Source organism: Pleuronectes platessa, chromosome 1 (genome assembly GCF_947347685.1).
Source record: "Pleuronectes platessa chromosome 1, fPlePla1.1, whole genome shotgun sequence".
In the NCBI taxonomy this organism is placed as follows: domain Eukaryota; kingdom Metazoa; phylum Chordata; class Actinopteri; order Pleuronectiformes; family Pleuronectidae; genus Pleuronectes; species Pleuronectes platessa.
This window is the reverse complement of record NC_070626.1, coordinates 31,922,271-31,938,477: the sequence shown is the minus strand read 5'-3', so window position 1 is coordinate 31,938,477 and position 16,207 is coordinate 31,922,271. Positions and strand designations below refer to the sequence as shown.

At 46.3% G+C, this 16,207-nt stretch overlaps 2 protein-coding genes and 1 long non-coding RNA gene across 3 annotated transcripts; 1 reads left to right on the top strand and 2 right to left on the bottom strand.

Moving 5' to 3' along the window:
• Positions 1–3,537: 3,537 nt before the first annotated feature.
• On the bottom strand, positions 3,538–7,933 carry cebpg (CCAAT enhancer binding protein gamma). The gene is made up of 2 exons (XM_053428272.1): positions 7,780–7,933; positions 3,538–6,474 (listed from the first exon to the last, which is right to left on the bottom strand). The coding sequence occupies exon 2, from the start codon at positions 6,294–6,296 to the stop codon at positions 5,988–5,990; it is 309 nt and encodes a 102-aa protein (XP_053284247.1). The 5' UTR covers positions 6,297–6,474; positions 7,780–7,933; the 3' UTR covers positions 3,538–5,987.
• A 1-nt stretch (position 7,934) lies between these two features.
• Positions 7,935–11,764, bottom strand: LOC128445650 (uncharacterized). The gene is made up of 4 exons (XR_008339484.1): positions 11,527–11,764; positions 9,386–9,647; positions 9,017–9,070; positions 7,935–8,109 (listed from the first exon to the last, which is right to left on the bottom strand). It is a non-coding gene; the product is annotated as an uncharacterized LOC128445650 (long non-coding RNA).
• Positions 11,765–13,004: 1,240 nt separating this feature from the next.
• Positions 13,005–15,898, top strand: cebpa (CCAAT enhancer binding protein alpha). The gene has a single exon (XM_053428245.1). The coding sequence runs from the start codon at positions 13,222–13,224 to the stop codon at positions 14,110–14,112; it is 891 nt and encodes a 296-aa protein (XP_053284220.1). The 5' UTR covers positions 13,005–13,221; the 3' UTR covers positions 14,113–15,898.
• The last annotated feature ends 309 nt before the right edge of the window (positions 15,899–16,207 follow it).

Genomic DNA, 16,207 nt, shown 5'->3' with positions numbered 1-16,207 from the left:
AAACAACAGAGGAAAGATAAAACAGACTCACAGACGAGGAAGAGGAGCGAGGAAGATAATCTACTGACACCGCTCAGTGATGTAAACACACAGGTTGGACCGACAGGAGCTGCAGGGGCCGGTCAGCTGTGATGGAACAGGTGTGAATGATCATGAGACAGGAAGCCAAAATGACTGATGAGTAAGCCATTTCAAAATAAAACAGGAAACCGGGTGTGGAATTTGAACAGGAAGTAACAGACGAAGACTACCAGATAAAGCTCCTCCCTCTGAGGAATGTCTACGTCCAATCAGCTTCTTCTCTGGTCTGAACAACGTTAAGTGAGAAGTGGTCTCGAGTCTAGAGTCTAAAACCAGATCCTGATCCGGGTCGGTTCAGTCTTCTCACACCCAATAGGTCAAAGGTCACTAACTCTGGGCTGGGGGCGTGTGATGAATGTTTCTCATACTGAGGCCGTCACAACTGACATCAATGATGTCATCATTGATGTCATCATTGATGACATCATTGATGACATCATAGATGACATCATGTGTTTCCAGAACAGTGATTCTTGTAAAATCAAAGAACAAAACGAGAAGGAGTGAGACGTGTGTAGACGTCTGAGTCGAGGATCTCGTGTGAAGCAGAAGGTTGAGACGAGGATTTCTCAGGTCGAGCAGAACATCTGTCTCCATCAGGATCTCTGCTGGACAAGGAGCAGATGTTCTGATGAATCCAGATGTGCTGGTGTTTTTCAGTGTGTCCGTCACAGTCTAACGTCCCCTCTCTGTGTCACTCAGTGGTTCCTACTGAAGATGTAAAAACATTATTTTATATAAGATCCTCTGGCCACACATATTGTTGTTTATATTTATTAATAACAAACAGTTTCCTCATGTTTGAGCGTCCGACCTTCGAAAGTCCAGAGACGATAGGAAACGATGACATCACAGTTTACGTCACCAGCTCTTTGTTGCTTTGTGTAACGATCATGAACCAGACACAACAACAATGGCGACTATCTGCTGGTTCTAATTCCACGTTAGCATCTAAATGTAGCTTCACTGCACCACATTACCGACGTTCACAGTCGTCGGCATCGAACAGTGACACCACAGAACTCCTTTCTCGTACCTGACAGATCTTTGATCTACACATTATCGCCACCTACAGGCCCAGTTTATTACTACATTAGGGTTAGGGTTAGTTTCATGATTCAAACACTAGGGGAGCTGCAGATATCTACGACATGCAAACTGTATTCCCACGTTAGCTCAGAGAAATTAACGTGAATGTTGAGTAAACGCCAGCGTGTTGTGACCATGGCTGTTTCCGGGTTAAAGGTCAGAAACTGTTTCCTGTCAGTGTGTCCTCATGAGGACAGAGATGTGTGTGTGTGTGTGTGTGTGTCTTTGTGTCTTTGTGGTGGACGTCGCTCTGTCAGATGCTGAAGAAGAAAACAGGGGAAACAAATGCAGAACATGTTTTCCAGATGTTTGTGTGTGAAGCCTCTGCCAGGTTCTCGGAGGAGGTGGATTTTAAACAAACGTATCTTGGCGACGGACGACGAGGCCATCGCTCAATTTTATGTTTGAACACGTCCGCGCATCTGGTCAGTGAGAAGGAGCAAAGCATCGTGGGAAGAAGGAGGTTACTGTTCTCACACACACGCACACACACACACACACACACACACACACACTAACATGTCAAGTAAAAATAAAAGGAAAACTTTTTTTCAAAATAAAAGTCTGAGGTTTTGCTGTTGCATTAACAATATACTTTTTTTTTAGTCTATGTATTGTGGTGTGTTACAGTGTGTGTTACAGTGTTACTGTAGTAGTATGTGGATGTGTGTGTAGGTGTAAGTGTCAGACATTCATTTGCCTTATGACTTGATGTGGGTTGACTTGTTGGAGAGTGGAGAGTCTGACTAGAGTCCGACAAGATCTCTGTCCTGGTTCAGTTCTTGGTCCTGGTTCAGCTTCTGGTTCAGCTCCTGGTCCAGTTCCTGGTTCAGATCCTGGTCCAGTTCCTGGTTCAGATCCTGGTCCTGGTTCAGCTCCTGGTCCAGGTTCAGATTCTGGACTGTTTGAGGGTTAGAATTAGGTTTAGGTTAATGTAGGCATTTGGTTTGGATGGTTAAGGTTGGGGTAAGGGGCTAGGCAATGCATTATGCCAAAGAGTGTCCTCCCTAAGATAGAGGTACAAATGTGTGTGCATACGTGTGTGTCTGTGTGTGTGTGTGTCTGTGTGTGTCTGTGTGTGTGTTCTGATAAGGCCTTATGATTGATAAACGGTTATCAAACAGTGAAGGTGCAGCACGACTGATCGGCCTTGACAACCAGACATGGACGTGATGATGGTGAATGATTGACAGGATATTGGTGTGATGACATCATCATCGTCTGAGACCAGTAAAGGAAACTGGGACAGTTCTTCTCTGGAGCTCAAAGGTCCTCGGACGGAGCGAGCATGTCAGCGGGTTGTTCTCTGGCGAGGAGTCAAACGTCTCCGCCTGACACAGGGCTCGTGTTCCCGCCCACAGTCCTCCCACCTCCTCCCATTGTTCCCATAATTACCATCAGTGTCACGTCAGCGTCTAAAAATAACCACGCTCACTGCCTCGGCATGTGGAGGACGTGTCGGCCGTCATCATCCGTCTCCCGAAACTGGAACATCAGCTTTTAACCACTCACAGGAGAAATTACTGAGATTAAACATCATCTTGAGACGACACACACACACACACACACACACACACACACACACACACACACACACACACACACACACACACACACACACACACACACACACACACACACACACACACACACACACACACACACACACACGTCAAAAAGTGAACAAGAGCTAAAGCGTCACGCTTGCGCTCGTGAGACACCATGTTGGAAAGGCTAAACACTGGACAACGTTGATGAGCTCACATCACTGATCGGCCACTCTGATTGGCTCCTGACATCCCCCCCCCCCCCCCTCTCTCTGGTACCTGTGGGAGAGAGGGTCAGGCTGAGGGCGTGCGAAGGTGTTTCTGGCCAGGACAGCTGAATGTGCTATTAATGTTCTGCTAAGCCCCAGTTATCAGGAACATTACTCAGCCTCTGTGTGTGTGTGTATATGTGTGTGTGTGTGTGTGGTGGGGGGGGGGGGGTCTCATTTTTTACACAAGTTCATTTTTAACAACATATCTGAGTAAAAACAGAACCAACGTAAAGAAGCCAAATCCTCTGAAACTGTTAAAGTCTGAACTACACATTTAAAAAACAACATTCTCAGTGGGTACATTAGTTTAACACTCAACTACACAACACAGATACACAACCACAAGAAGTTCTGTTGGAAAACGTTTTCAGTCAACATGCTGATTAGTAAACTTGATGGAGGATGTTTGAAGGAGCTCATTCACTTTAGAATCAGATTCCGTTAAAGTTGCAGATCTCATTTTCTTATCTCTCTGTTTTTCACTGATACTTCATGAATCTTGATAAAAATTTGAAATAACATTTTAAATAAAAACAAAAAACACGTGGTTTAATTTTTCATCAGTTTTAATTTTCGCTGCTCGTGATACAAAAAACGCTGAGTGACAGAAATGCTGCCCAGCAACATTCAGACCTGAACACAACAGATCTGATCTGTTCCTATTGAATCAAATCCAATGTCCATTCAGATGATTCATCTGCCCCCCCCCCCCCCCATGCAGAGACTTCTCTAGAAACATGCTGCTGTTCAGAAGAAAAGTAGAAAACTCTAACGACAGAAAGAAGACGGAGCTTCGTGAGGAAACGTTCCCACAACGTGTCCGATCACAAACAGATCAGCTGACGTCAGACGCACTTCAACATTTATTCAAATGTTTAAAATCTTTGTGAACTTTCAACTACGTTAAAACATGTCACACAATAAACATCGGGTTTGTGTCACTTTCACAGTTCAGCTGTAAAAACAGGAACATTTACATTTTCTTTTCTTGTTTTGGTCATTTTTATATATATCTTTTTTTTTTTAAATAACTTTATTAATATAATATTAATCTCACTGAATTTAACAGGATTTCTCTGATGGCATCAGCAAGTCAGAGGTGGCATCGTGTGACACCCTGAACTGAAAATATTAAATATCAATATTTTCTGATTGATCTGCCGCAGGTTTGACTTTAGAAGCAAACTCAAGAAACTGATGATGGAAATGAAAGAGTGAGACCCTGCAGCCGGACCCCCCCCCCCCCTGTGAGGGAACACGTTTAAAACAGAGCGGTCACGTGGTCGAGGGAACGCTGTGGGAACGTTAGAGCAGCAGAGCTCAGACAACAACCCTGCTGCAGGGAGGTGAAGCTCCTGACAGACAAATCCCAGGGAAAACACTCCACACCCGCACAAAGCTCACATAATTATTAAGTCCGATAACAACACGCCGTGGCCCCGCCCCCCTCGCGGTGTGCTGACGGGGGCGGTGGGGGGGCCTGTTCGGATCTGCTCAGACCTCATTAACGACCCGGCCCGGTTTAAACCTGGATTTAATTAAAGCTGCGGCTCGAGGTGTCTGGATCCGCCCAGCACCACAAACGCACACTAAACACACACAGTTAACACACACAGGCGTCTGGAGCAGGACCCCCCTCAGGCGAGCAGGGCGGGGTCGGCCTGGGTCGGCCTGTTGAACACACCTGACGTGTTCACCAGAGACAAAACCCAGTGCAGCCACTCGGTCCATTCAGATCCAATCAGACTGTATCACCAGCCATTGATCAACATGTGACGTCCACAGGAAGTCGAGCGTTCGTCTGAGATTCAACACGATCAATAATCTGTGTTGAGATGATTCAGAGCAAACATCAGAACTGATCATGTGATTAAACATTTCTCTCTCTAAGCAAACGATCCATCAGGAAAAGAATCAGCTGATTCTTTGATGATGTAAATAATCAATATTCAATGTGACGACAGTTTTCCCAGGATGCACTGCTCTGTTTGGTTTCATCCCTGGAGACACACATGCATCTGCAGGAGCTCCACACATGACAGGTGACCCCGGTTTTCAAATCAAACACACCCTGCGTCTCACTCAAGAGTCACACCTGCTCTGTTCTGCTCATAAAGGACAATTCTGCTGTTTTTATGTTTTTACACATTCACCCTCTTCTGTCAGCTGAGCCGAGTATCAACATTTTCTTTTAATTTATACGAGTGTAAAAAGAACAAACTGTAAAAAGCTGAATTGTCCCTTAAATATCATCATGTAGTGAAGAACCTTAAAAATCTCATTAGGTATTTCTAACGAGACATTTCTAAAAAGAAAGGAAAAAAATATACAACCTAAAAAAAGGAATTTAAGATTTGAAATCATCTCCGTCCTGCAGCTGAGGACGAGCAGAGAGTTTGTCCAACATCTCGTCCAGCAGCGTCCTCGTCTCCGCCCGGCGGCTCGGAAACGAGACGCCAGGAAGAGGAAGCACAGGAAGGAAGTGCTTCGGTTGCTGGTGAGTTCTGACTGGACCAAGTTCTGACTGGACCAAGTCTCCGTTTATATGAGTTCACATCTTCTCACAATCAATCGATCAATAACACAAAGAGTCGGTTTAGTTCCTCCACCACACACTGTCTGTTGTGGAGGAGCAGCTTCTTCTTCTGTCACTGAACAAACTTTCCAGCAATTCATTTTAATTGAAGAAAATGTCCAATTAACACAAGCTGCTGCCGCCTTTCATAATAAAAGCCTTTTAGTCAAGAGTCCAATAAATTAATGTTAAAATATTCATGGGTCTGTTTGTTCCTCATTATTTCTCATCACTTCTTCAGCTGGAAAATATTTTTCCAGAGGGATTGTAAGAGACCAACTTTTTGGAAGGTGTGTGGTTAAAGGGCAAAGGGGGGGGGGGGGTGAGTTCATTTCTAACAAAGACAAGCAGTGAAGAAGACGTGCGGCCATGTTTCCAAAGTTCCCAGAAAAAAGCTCCAGATATCAAACATCCCTGTGACCCTCACTGCCCATTGGTGGAGGTGTTGTTGGGGGCGGGGCTGGGGCCGTCCCCGCCCGCCGGCGGGTGTACGTTGTCGGCCAGGTTGTGGGCGTGCTCCAGGAAGAGGTCTTTGAGCACGCTCAGCTCTTTGCTCAGCAGCTTGATCTTGGCCTCCAGCCGCTCGTTCTCCTCCTTCAGCTCGTTGACGCGCTGCTGCGTGTCCATCGCCTTCTGCTTGCTGCGCATGCGGCTCTTCTTCACGGCCAGGTTGTTGCGTTCGCGGCGCTGGCGATACTCATCGCTGTCCTTTTCTGCATGGGGCTTCTTCATCTTGCTGGGTGGGGGGGGCCTTACCGCCTCCGGCTAAGGAGTTGGCAGATCAGATCAGATGTGGTTGGTTTGGCCTGCGACGGCTGGCTCGTTGGATGTGTTGCCTGCAGGTGGCGCTCTCTCAGGCGCCTCAGGTGGAGAGAAGAAACAGGAAGCAGTTTGTTCACCTCACGAGAACCTGGAGGACAAGGGAGGAACAAGTTCAACTACATATATAAATATAAATCACACTATTCAAATTCTCTCTCTGAGTTTGTTATTGTCCTCAGTGGATACACCTGCGCTCTGAGTCCCAGCGTTTTCAATCTGTGAACTTTTTGTGATTTTCATACACAAACAATCAGCTCTGTTGGTTTAGAGGTTTAGTTTCACATGAACATGAGGTCACTGGTGTTCACCTGTCACTATCTGGTCAATAGAAACTTCATCACTAACGAATGATCATCTTCTATTAATTATAATAAAACTTGATTCACTGACGTTCTTCTGTTTCATCTCGTTTAAAAGTGGAAGGACACTCAACTGTAACTACTGTAACTGGAAAATGGTTCATCTCCAGATCAGTCGATGTCATCAATCATAGACGCCCTGTATGAATGTGTGTGTATGAATGTGTGTATGAATGTGTGTATGACAAACTGTTCTGTACTGTTCTCCGAGTGGTGATCAAGACCAGAGCAGATCGATAAACAGACCATTTACCGTCCAATCAGAAACGTTAACGATCAGAAACGTTATGAACTTTGCTGTAGACTGGTTTACGACACACTGGTTACAGCACTAAGACCCTGTCCAGGTGGGTGTTCTGTAAGAACCAGTAATAACCCACAGTCAGTTCTGCAGGTTCTCCTCTGACCTGGATCCATCACTCAACCCCCCCACCCCCCAGCCCCTCCCCATCTGACGAGCTAATTGGTGTTTTCTGTTCCGCACGTCCAATTAGCAGCGGCGCTGTGATTGGTCGGCGCGTTGCCATGCAGCCAGTCAGCTGTGCGCAGGGGAAATCGCTCCGGGTGAAACAGCGGAGCTCCGGCTGTTGCCTGCTGTTGCATCATCGCCGCTGCTCTTTGTGCTCGGAGAGGGGAACTCCGGCGTCATGCGGGGCTCAGCACAAACCTCCGCCCGATGAGTCGCTTTAAACCCGGTCCGACTGAAATGAAAGCCCGGTGAGCTCCGCGCACGGCGAGCGAGCCGAGCCGCGGCCGAGGTTCTGTTTCCGGGAGAGTTTAGTGAACTTTTAGCGGGCGAGCGATGATTGACAGATGACTGACAGATGATTGACAGATGAGCGTGAACACTGCGACTCTTCGGTCTGAAACACACACGCGGCTCGTTTCCACTCGAACACACAACGAGCCTCGTCCACACTGCGTTGCTTCGGAGCCGGGCAGCTAGCCAGCTAGCTAGCTCCCGATGCTAACCCCCCCTCCGCCTCTGTTAGCCGCCTGCTGCCGACCCGCGGACACTTTAAACGGCCGCTTACCTTCACGGGGCCGCGGTGGAGTCAACCATCCGTCAAAGCGCAGGAAGTTCGGGGGTAAAGTTGGAGTTCGAATCCGTGTGGCGGAGCTCGCACTGTTTTTGTTTGGAACATGGAGAGCAGTGGATTGCGAAATCTCTTTTACCTTGTACGGCAATGTCAGGGCTCAGCCAATCAGAGGCCAGGGGGCGGCAGCGACTAGACAGAGCGGCCAATCACGGGCGAGTGTGTGGCAGAGTGATGCAATGCAGCCTTTGAGTGACACCTGACCGGACCAATGGGAGACGGATGCTGGTTTTGTTTATGTAATGTGAGAGTGAGAAGTGACTTCATCTGAGAAAAGAGTGAAACCAATAATCGATACCCCATCATCAATAACACGTCATCAGTTCATCAACAATCCCACCTGTTTATAATAATAATAATAACACGTCATCAAATCAGAGATTACACTGTTTACATCAATAATCCCACCTGTTTACCTGTAGACCCGGCTGCCTCGGATACCTCACCGCCTCTCTTGCCATACGGTTTAGAGGCAGCTGTCAAAGTGGCCTCTCGTGTGTGAGGCAGTTGTCTTAGAGCAGCTGAAGCTGTTTGTGATTTATTCAATGAGACGGATTCTGGTTTATGAAAGTTTATTCGATACTTTGTTAGCTCTCGGGGGGTTGGACTCAAAATGAATCAAGAAAAGCTCCACATCTATCAGATCCATATGCCTAAATGTTTTCCTTATGACAGGATCTCAAAGGACTCATAGTTAAATACACTAAGATCCATAAGAGCATTTAAAACAGACTTATTGTTAATCCTTCAACTTCAAAATTTATGAGTTATGAACTTCTATAGTTTAAAAGAATCCGTGCATACTAGACAAATGATAAACAAAGCTGTACACAACAAACAGCTAATGACGTACTACTTTTTAACCAAATTTATTCTTCATTATTTATATGAATTCAGTTAAGTGACAAAGACTGAACTGGCGATATTAAACCAGGCTGGCATATCCTGTTAAAATAAAGTAAAATTTTACTGATATTGAAGCAAACTCACCAGGCTGGCTCACCAGTTTCAAATCAAAGTTACCAAGTACAACTTGAAAAATTAAAAACAATCTTGATTTTGATTCAAAATGTGTCAATAATTGCCTTTTATTTTTAATGTTTGAGCAATTTGTGCAAATGCAGATAATAACAAAATTTCTGCATAAAATTATAGTCTTGTCTTTTGTACTGACCTATTGTGTCAGTGCTGTTAATGTTGATAAGGGAAACTTAAGAGAGGGCGACAGCTGCAATAACAGACACAAACAGCAGGTTTTACATGGGTCAAAGATAGCAGAGGTACTGTGTTAAAGTGACTTATATTATATTTATTATAATATTGAAAAACCTTTGTAGTTCACAAACCACGGACATTAATTGGCTAATGATACAACAGCTTCCCACCATCATCATTTCAGACTGAGGAGGAGAGTCACAGCACACTTGGGTCTTTTTATGTAACTTCTGTCTCTCAACCATTGAGCACTTTTCAGGATTCCTCCGTTAAGCTTTCATTTCATTTCCTCCTCGGCCTCCTCCTGAATCTCTCCCTGTGCACTCACCTCTGGAAACAGCTCTGTCTCTCTTTCCTGTCGTCCCTCATGCTCTGGTCTTCATGTCGATCTTCAAAGCTTCACTGTGCTCGTCCTCATGAAGAAATTCTTCTAATTCAGATCTCAGTTTGACGCTAAACTCCGAACCTCACAGGTGATAGATCACTTCTGTTCATATGTTCTTCTCTCCATCATCACTCTCCAGCTCCTCCTGGTTGATCCTGAGTCGTTCTGAGGCCTGATGGGATGTGAGGGTCTTAACGTAGACCTACTGGTAAATCACATGGAGATATAAATAGTTTTGTATTGGTAATTGCACAAATTGCTTATTTGCACAGATTTGACTGGTAACTGGATTTGTTAGTGTCTGGACCAGTCTGTAAACTATGTGTCCTGGTGTTTCTGTCGGTTGTCCACCAATGTTTCAGTGTTTTATGTTTGTCCTGAAAGAGACAATAGAGATACTTTGAACTTTGAATTTGAACTTGAATCAATAGTTTCTTCTTCTGCTCGACTCCCTCTCCAACTGGATTGGTTCAGTAAAACGTCTGCATCCACTTGAAGAGGTCTCACTCCTCCTGTCTTAGCAGGACTCTTCAGGTCGACTCGGCTCTGACTCTCATGTCTCACTGGTGTCGACACTGCGCCCTGTTTGCAGTCTGGATATTTAGACCTGCAACACGATACATGCTACGACCTGCTGGCGTGCGCACACAGACCCCAACGACTAATGGACATGCTTGTGCAAGCATTTCAGCAAGGTTGAGTCTGTCGTCCTGCACAAGCTCCAAAACAATGGATCCTACATTTCCCAAAATGCAACAGGAAAGCCACGTCTGTCAAACTACACAGCTCCAGTTTATGTGATTGTGTCTGCGCTAACCCTGATGACATCACTGTGACATCACAACTGTTTCTCCTCCTCGTGTGTTACTGTGTCTTTAAATGTCACCGTTTGAATCTGCTCTGGGATCAGTTTGTAAACACTGTGCAGCCAGGCGGGGGTTAAAGGTCAACCTGTGGGACCCGCCCTGTCTGAGTCTGAGGCACAGAGTGTGCTGAAGATACAAACTCAACCTTCACGGCTCATCCAGCGAGTCCGACTCTTCATCTGATTCAGAAACCTTCATTTCCCTTCAGGACGACTGTGATGTCGTCTGTGATTCCTGGAACCTTCTCAATGACTGTTTTACTATCTGCAGAACCTCCTGGAACGTCTTGAGAGACTCCCTGAATTTTCTTTCTCAATGATCTAAATCAATCTTCAGTTCAATAACCTACTTAAACCCCATAAAACCCAGAGAGAATCTTTCGGACCAAAGGAACATCCCTTGAACATTCTTAAATTGCCTGAAGGATTGTTCGAAACTTCCCCACGATTCTATCAAGAAATCCTGGAACCTCTGCAAGGAGCACGCAGGAAATTCTTGCCTGGAACCTCCTCAATGTTGACTTGAACCTTCTCAAGTACTGACAGAACCTCTTCAATACTCTTTCAAAGTTTAAGAAAACTTTCAAGGTTCCTGGAATCTCTTTAAGGACAGTAGGGAACTCCTCAGACACCCCCTCAATTTCCTAAAGAATCCCCGGAAGTTTCTCAGTCATCACTTGAACCTCTCCATAGTTCATAGCACTTTTCAAGGATCTCAAACATCTTCTCCTGAAATCCTTGGAACTTCCTCATTGACCCTTTGAGCCCCTTGAAGATCCCTAAAAACTAAAAAATTAATCCATACGCCCTAAGAAACTCCTCGAGGTCTCCTGGAATCTTCTCACTGATCCCTGGACCCTTAATGCCTTGAAAGATCCCTGGAACCTCTTCAAGGATGAATGTAACATCCTGGATCCCTTCATCATCGTAGTTGAAGGATCACTAAACTCCTCCAGAACCCCTTGAACCTGCTCAAGGACTCAGGGATCTGATAAAGGATCCCTCACACCTCCCCGATCCAAACAAATTCCAGGAAAATCTACAGACCATCCTCAGTGAGTCCTTGAACCTTCTCAGTTGTCAATATGAACTCCTTAAAGGACCCCTCACAACTCCTCAAGGACTAATAGATCTGCTCCTGTGACTCTGGAAGTTTTCTATAAGGCTATTGGAACCATCAAGAACTCCTGGAACTTCTTTAATGGCCATTACAACTCACCAGGGAACTGGAATCTCTTTGACCTCAATGACCTGTTGATGGACCTGGAACATTTTTTTACAGCCTTTTCACTTTTTCACCTGTAAAACTTTATCTTTTCCAGTTGAGTGACTTCTCTGAGTTTCAAACATTAAACTTGAAAATCCAGGTAAATAAAAATGATCCTTGTCCAACATCCTCAATAAACTTCTTCTGAAAAGCAGAGAAACTTCCTGAAGCATTTTATAGTGGTGGTAAAATGAAGATAGCCTAGATAAAATGGGAGGGTCAGAAAATAGCATGACAGGGCACTTCCACGGATCAGCCGCTCTGGTTCTCAGTCGACAGAGGGCGCTCATGCATCATCACATCACCCCCCCCCCCCCCCCCCCCCACCCCACCCCACCCACAGGCGGCAGCTCACATGTTCAGTTACACATCACAGCAGAACTTTATACTGTACTGCATATGTGAAAATAGCAGATAATCAGAACTACTCAATAATCATTAGTATGTACTTATTGATAAACTGTGCAGGATTAATAAATATAAACACGATGAGGGATGAACTTATCATCCATTGACCTGCACGTGACGAAGGAGATAAAACCAAACTCCATTTGAAAATCTACCTTTAGAGATGGACGTTTATATTTACAGTATAATTAACATGAATTGTTGTGCATTCCGTTGATCAACTATTGTGTAACACAACTTCTCATTCATCTCATGTCAGTGAACACGTTCGAGGAATAAATGGTATAAATTTGCTGTTTCATAAGCCACAGTGGAAGTTTTGTGTAGTTGAAATGGGCCGAAGTGTAGAGTGAGTCGTGCTGCAGCAGAGTGTGAGACGAACGTGCGTGCATCACGTCCCGTGTCTGCGATAATATGTGAAATGATTTTAGTCCAAGGGATTTTAAACGGAGTTCGCAGGAGCGGGATTAACACAGGCTGTAATTAACATATTATTCTGGTTTACCCGCCGACAACGTTTCGTGCAGTGTGTGTCAGTGTGTGTGTGTGTGTTTCAGTGTGTGCGTGTGTGCGTGTGTGTCACTGTGTGTGTGTTAGTGGGCGTGTGTCTCAGCGTGTGTGTGTGTTAGCGTGTGTCTCAGTGTGTCTGTGTGTTTCAGTGTGTGCGTGTCTCAGTGTGTGTGTGTGTTAGTGAGCGTGTGTCTCAGTGTGTGTGTGTTTCAGTGTGTGCGTGTGTCTCAGTGTGTGTGTGTCTCACAGTGTTTGCGTGTTAGTGAGCGTGTGTCAGTGAGCGTGTGTGTGCGTGTGTCTCCGTGTGTGTGTGTGTCTCAGTGTGTGCGTGTGTGTGAGCGTGTCTCATTTTGTGTGCGTGTGTGTGTGTGTCTCGGTGCGTGTGTGTCCCGGTGCGTGTGTGTCTCGGTGCGTGTGTGTGAGTCTCAGTGTGTCTCAGAGTGTGTCTCATAGTGTGTCTCTTAGATTGTGTGTGTGTGTCCGCCCCTCCCTCCTCCCTCTCTATATAAGCGCACTTTGACAGCTCACACTTCACTGAGCAGAGGAATCGAACCTGGAGCCGCAGCTTCTCTTCTCTTTGCTCCGGAGCTCAGATCAAACCTGCCCGAGCTTCAGTCTTCACTTCCCCGCTTGATAAACTCCTCGCACCCGAGGACCCGACTCACACCGACCTTCTGCAAACTGGATTCCCGGAGCTCGACGCCATGCCTGCCCGGGTTTAGATTCTCCATGGAGCTCTCTAACTTGTACGAGGTCGCGCCCCGACCCCAGATGAGCAGCCTGCCCCACGGCCAGCAGCCCCCCTCCGGCTACAGAGACCCGGCAGACTGCGGCGGTGAGATCGGGGACAACGAAACCTCCATCGACCTGAGCGCGTACATCGACCCGTCGGCTTTCAACGACGACTTCTTGGCCGACCTGTTCCACCACGGCTCCCGGCAGGAGAAGCTGAAGATGATGAGCGGAGAGTACGAGTCGGCTCCGTGCGGCCCGGGGCCCCAGCAGCTCTACATGTCCAACTACATGGAGTCCAAGCTGGAGCCGCTGTACGAGCACAACCCGCCGCGCATCCGACCGGTGGCCATCAAGCAGGAGCCCCGGGACGACGAGGACCTGAACCCGGGCATGCCCCCCACCTACCACCACCCGCACCCGCACCCGCATTCCCAGCAGTACTCCCAGCATGCCCAGCAGCAGCAGCCGCCGCACCTCCAGTACCAGATTGCTCACTGCGCGCAAACCACCATGCACCTCCAGCCGGGACACCCAACTCCTCCGCCGACCCCGGTGCCGAGCCCGCACCACCACCCGCACCAGCACCAGCAGGGCGGCCTGAAGCTGCTGGAGCAGCGGGGAGGAGGAGGAGGGAAGTCCAAGAAGAACGTCGACAAGAGCAGCCCGGAGTACCGGATGAGGCGGGAGCGCAACAACGTGGCCGTGCGTAAAAGCAGGGACAAGGCGAAGATCCGCAACATCGAGACGCAGCACAAGGTGGTGGAGCTCAGCACCGACAACGACAGACTGAGGCGGAGGGTGGAGCACCTGACCCGGGAGCTGGACACGTTACGGGGCATCTTCAGACAACTGCCGGACGGATCCTTCAAGCCCATGGGCAGCTGAGAGACTACTGACCCGGTCTAGAACCAGACTGGACCCGGACTGGAGGTGGACTGGTTGGACTGGTTTACTGCTGGATTTACTCACAGATGGTTCTGCAGGTCTCATGCAGGACGGACTGAGCTGAGCAGACGGAGGCAGCTGAGGTGATCCCTGATCAAACTTCTGTCCCGAACAATCATTTGGTTTTTTACTGATATAAACAAAACATTTTCAGATCTTTATTCGCAAAAACAAGAACAAAAAGCAGATTCTCTTGTTTCACCTGATCTAAAGTGATTATTTATTTGGCTGCAGGTGAAATGATCTGATTGGCTGAATATGTCCCACCTGTTCTCTCGGTAAAAGACTGAATGACTTGTCCGGACTGAATCTTGCGCAGTGTTCACGTGCCTTTTTTAAACTTTTGTGCAAAAGCCAATAAGCTTGTTTCCCTGCAGATCCACACAACAGAGGACTGGTTGATTTTGTGCCTTATTTCCGTACAGACTGTGTGACACCACACACACAACCCACATATCAGAGCAGCTAAGGTAGGGCATCAGCCTGTTGTGCATGGTTTCTTTAATTATTTTGATGTTTTATACAAGTTACCATCTCCATATCGTCTCCTGATAAACTAGGATTTGTCTTTTATAGAGTTATAAAATGCAAAGTGCACATGCTTTTATATACCAGGCTGAAGTGTATGTATGTTAATGTTCCTCTCTGGTACGAGACCTGTCTGCTGGTGTGGAGCTGATATGGACAATATCAAATGAGATGACGTCACGTGACACAAAGTTTTACTCATGTTCATAAAGTTATTCCTGTAACCTTCACAGCTGTTGAGTGTTTTAGCTGCAGAGTTTGTATTTGTCGAGACTGTGAAGCACGATCATGTCTCCACACCCAACCTGTCAAAACCTTGTATGTCCACGTCAGGCTGCTGGTTTTTATCATGCTTTCAAACCAGTTGGAGTAGAAGCATTTTTGACCTTTGACCTTTGCACTATGACACAAAGAAATGCTCCATGTTCACCCTCGAAAACAAGGCAGGTCTCCTCTGTTGGTTCCCTGAGCGCTGTGGATTGTGGAGATACAAGGTTTTAAATTGTATGAAAGATCATAACTGAGTGTGGTGCGTTAATGCCAAAGTGTAAAATACACACACAGACACACACACATACACACACATTAAACAAAGACTGGAATTGAACCTGTGGTGCCTGCCTCGTCGTCGTCGTCCAATGGAAACAACGTGTCCCCGAACACGTCTGGACCATGTTTGACGTTCTCTGCGACGAACGTGGAGATGAGTGGTTTCCAGAGGACGGACACGGGGACAGCAGCTCTGTCTTATGCACTATTTGTCAAATGAAGCACAGTGTTGTCTCTGACACATGCCTGGGTACTGATCTGAAAAGAAAAGAAAAACACGCATCGCTCTACATACGTGTATTTATGTGTCAACCAGTTTGAGAAAAAACAAACAAAAATGTGAAAAGGGTTTCTATGCAATGCGTCTCTTCCTCTTTTCACTGTTGTGTCATTACACACACACACACACACACAGAGTGCCTTCTGATCCTCTGAGATGACCTTTGACCTCTTGCTGATCTGCTCGTTTGTTGAAAGATTTTTGAAATCGATTTGTCGGCGAGGAGAAGGAAGCACTTTTGTTTGTTTTTTAACAAACTGATGTTTGTCAAAGTCTCAATTGTAAAATAAGCCTCTACATATATAAATATATATAAATATATTAAAAAATCTGAATTATTATAAAAATAAAGAAGTTTGTTTTATCCCAGTCTGTCGCTGATTTCTTTCTTTTCCTGTTTGAAATGTTCACTGATGGACACTTTGCTGTCAGACGTCTCTCAGCCTAAAGGGGGCGCTCACAGGACTACCTCTCATCTCACGCTCTTCATCAGTATTAAAGGTTCAGTCTGCAGTTTATCCACCTGCAGCTTCTGTTCACGTATAAACTCCGGATGTGTGAACACGACATCGGCTGTTTCTGCAGCGGCCACTGAAGAAAACAGAGAAAACGTGAGAATCAGTTAAAGTCACTGAGCTGCGTCTGAGCACCTCGTGTTGTGAGGCTGCTGGTTGGATC

What these genes read in the sequence shown, in the direction of transcription:
- cebpg (XM_053428272.1), bottom strand. Translation starts at nt 6,296, where the DNA reads ATGAAGAAGCCCCATGCAGAAAAGGACAGCGATGAGTATCGCCAGCGC.
- cebpa (XM_053428245.1), top strand. Translation starts at nt 13,222, where the DNA reads ATGGAGCTCTCTAACTTGTACGAGGTCGCGCCCCGACCCCAGATGAGC.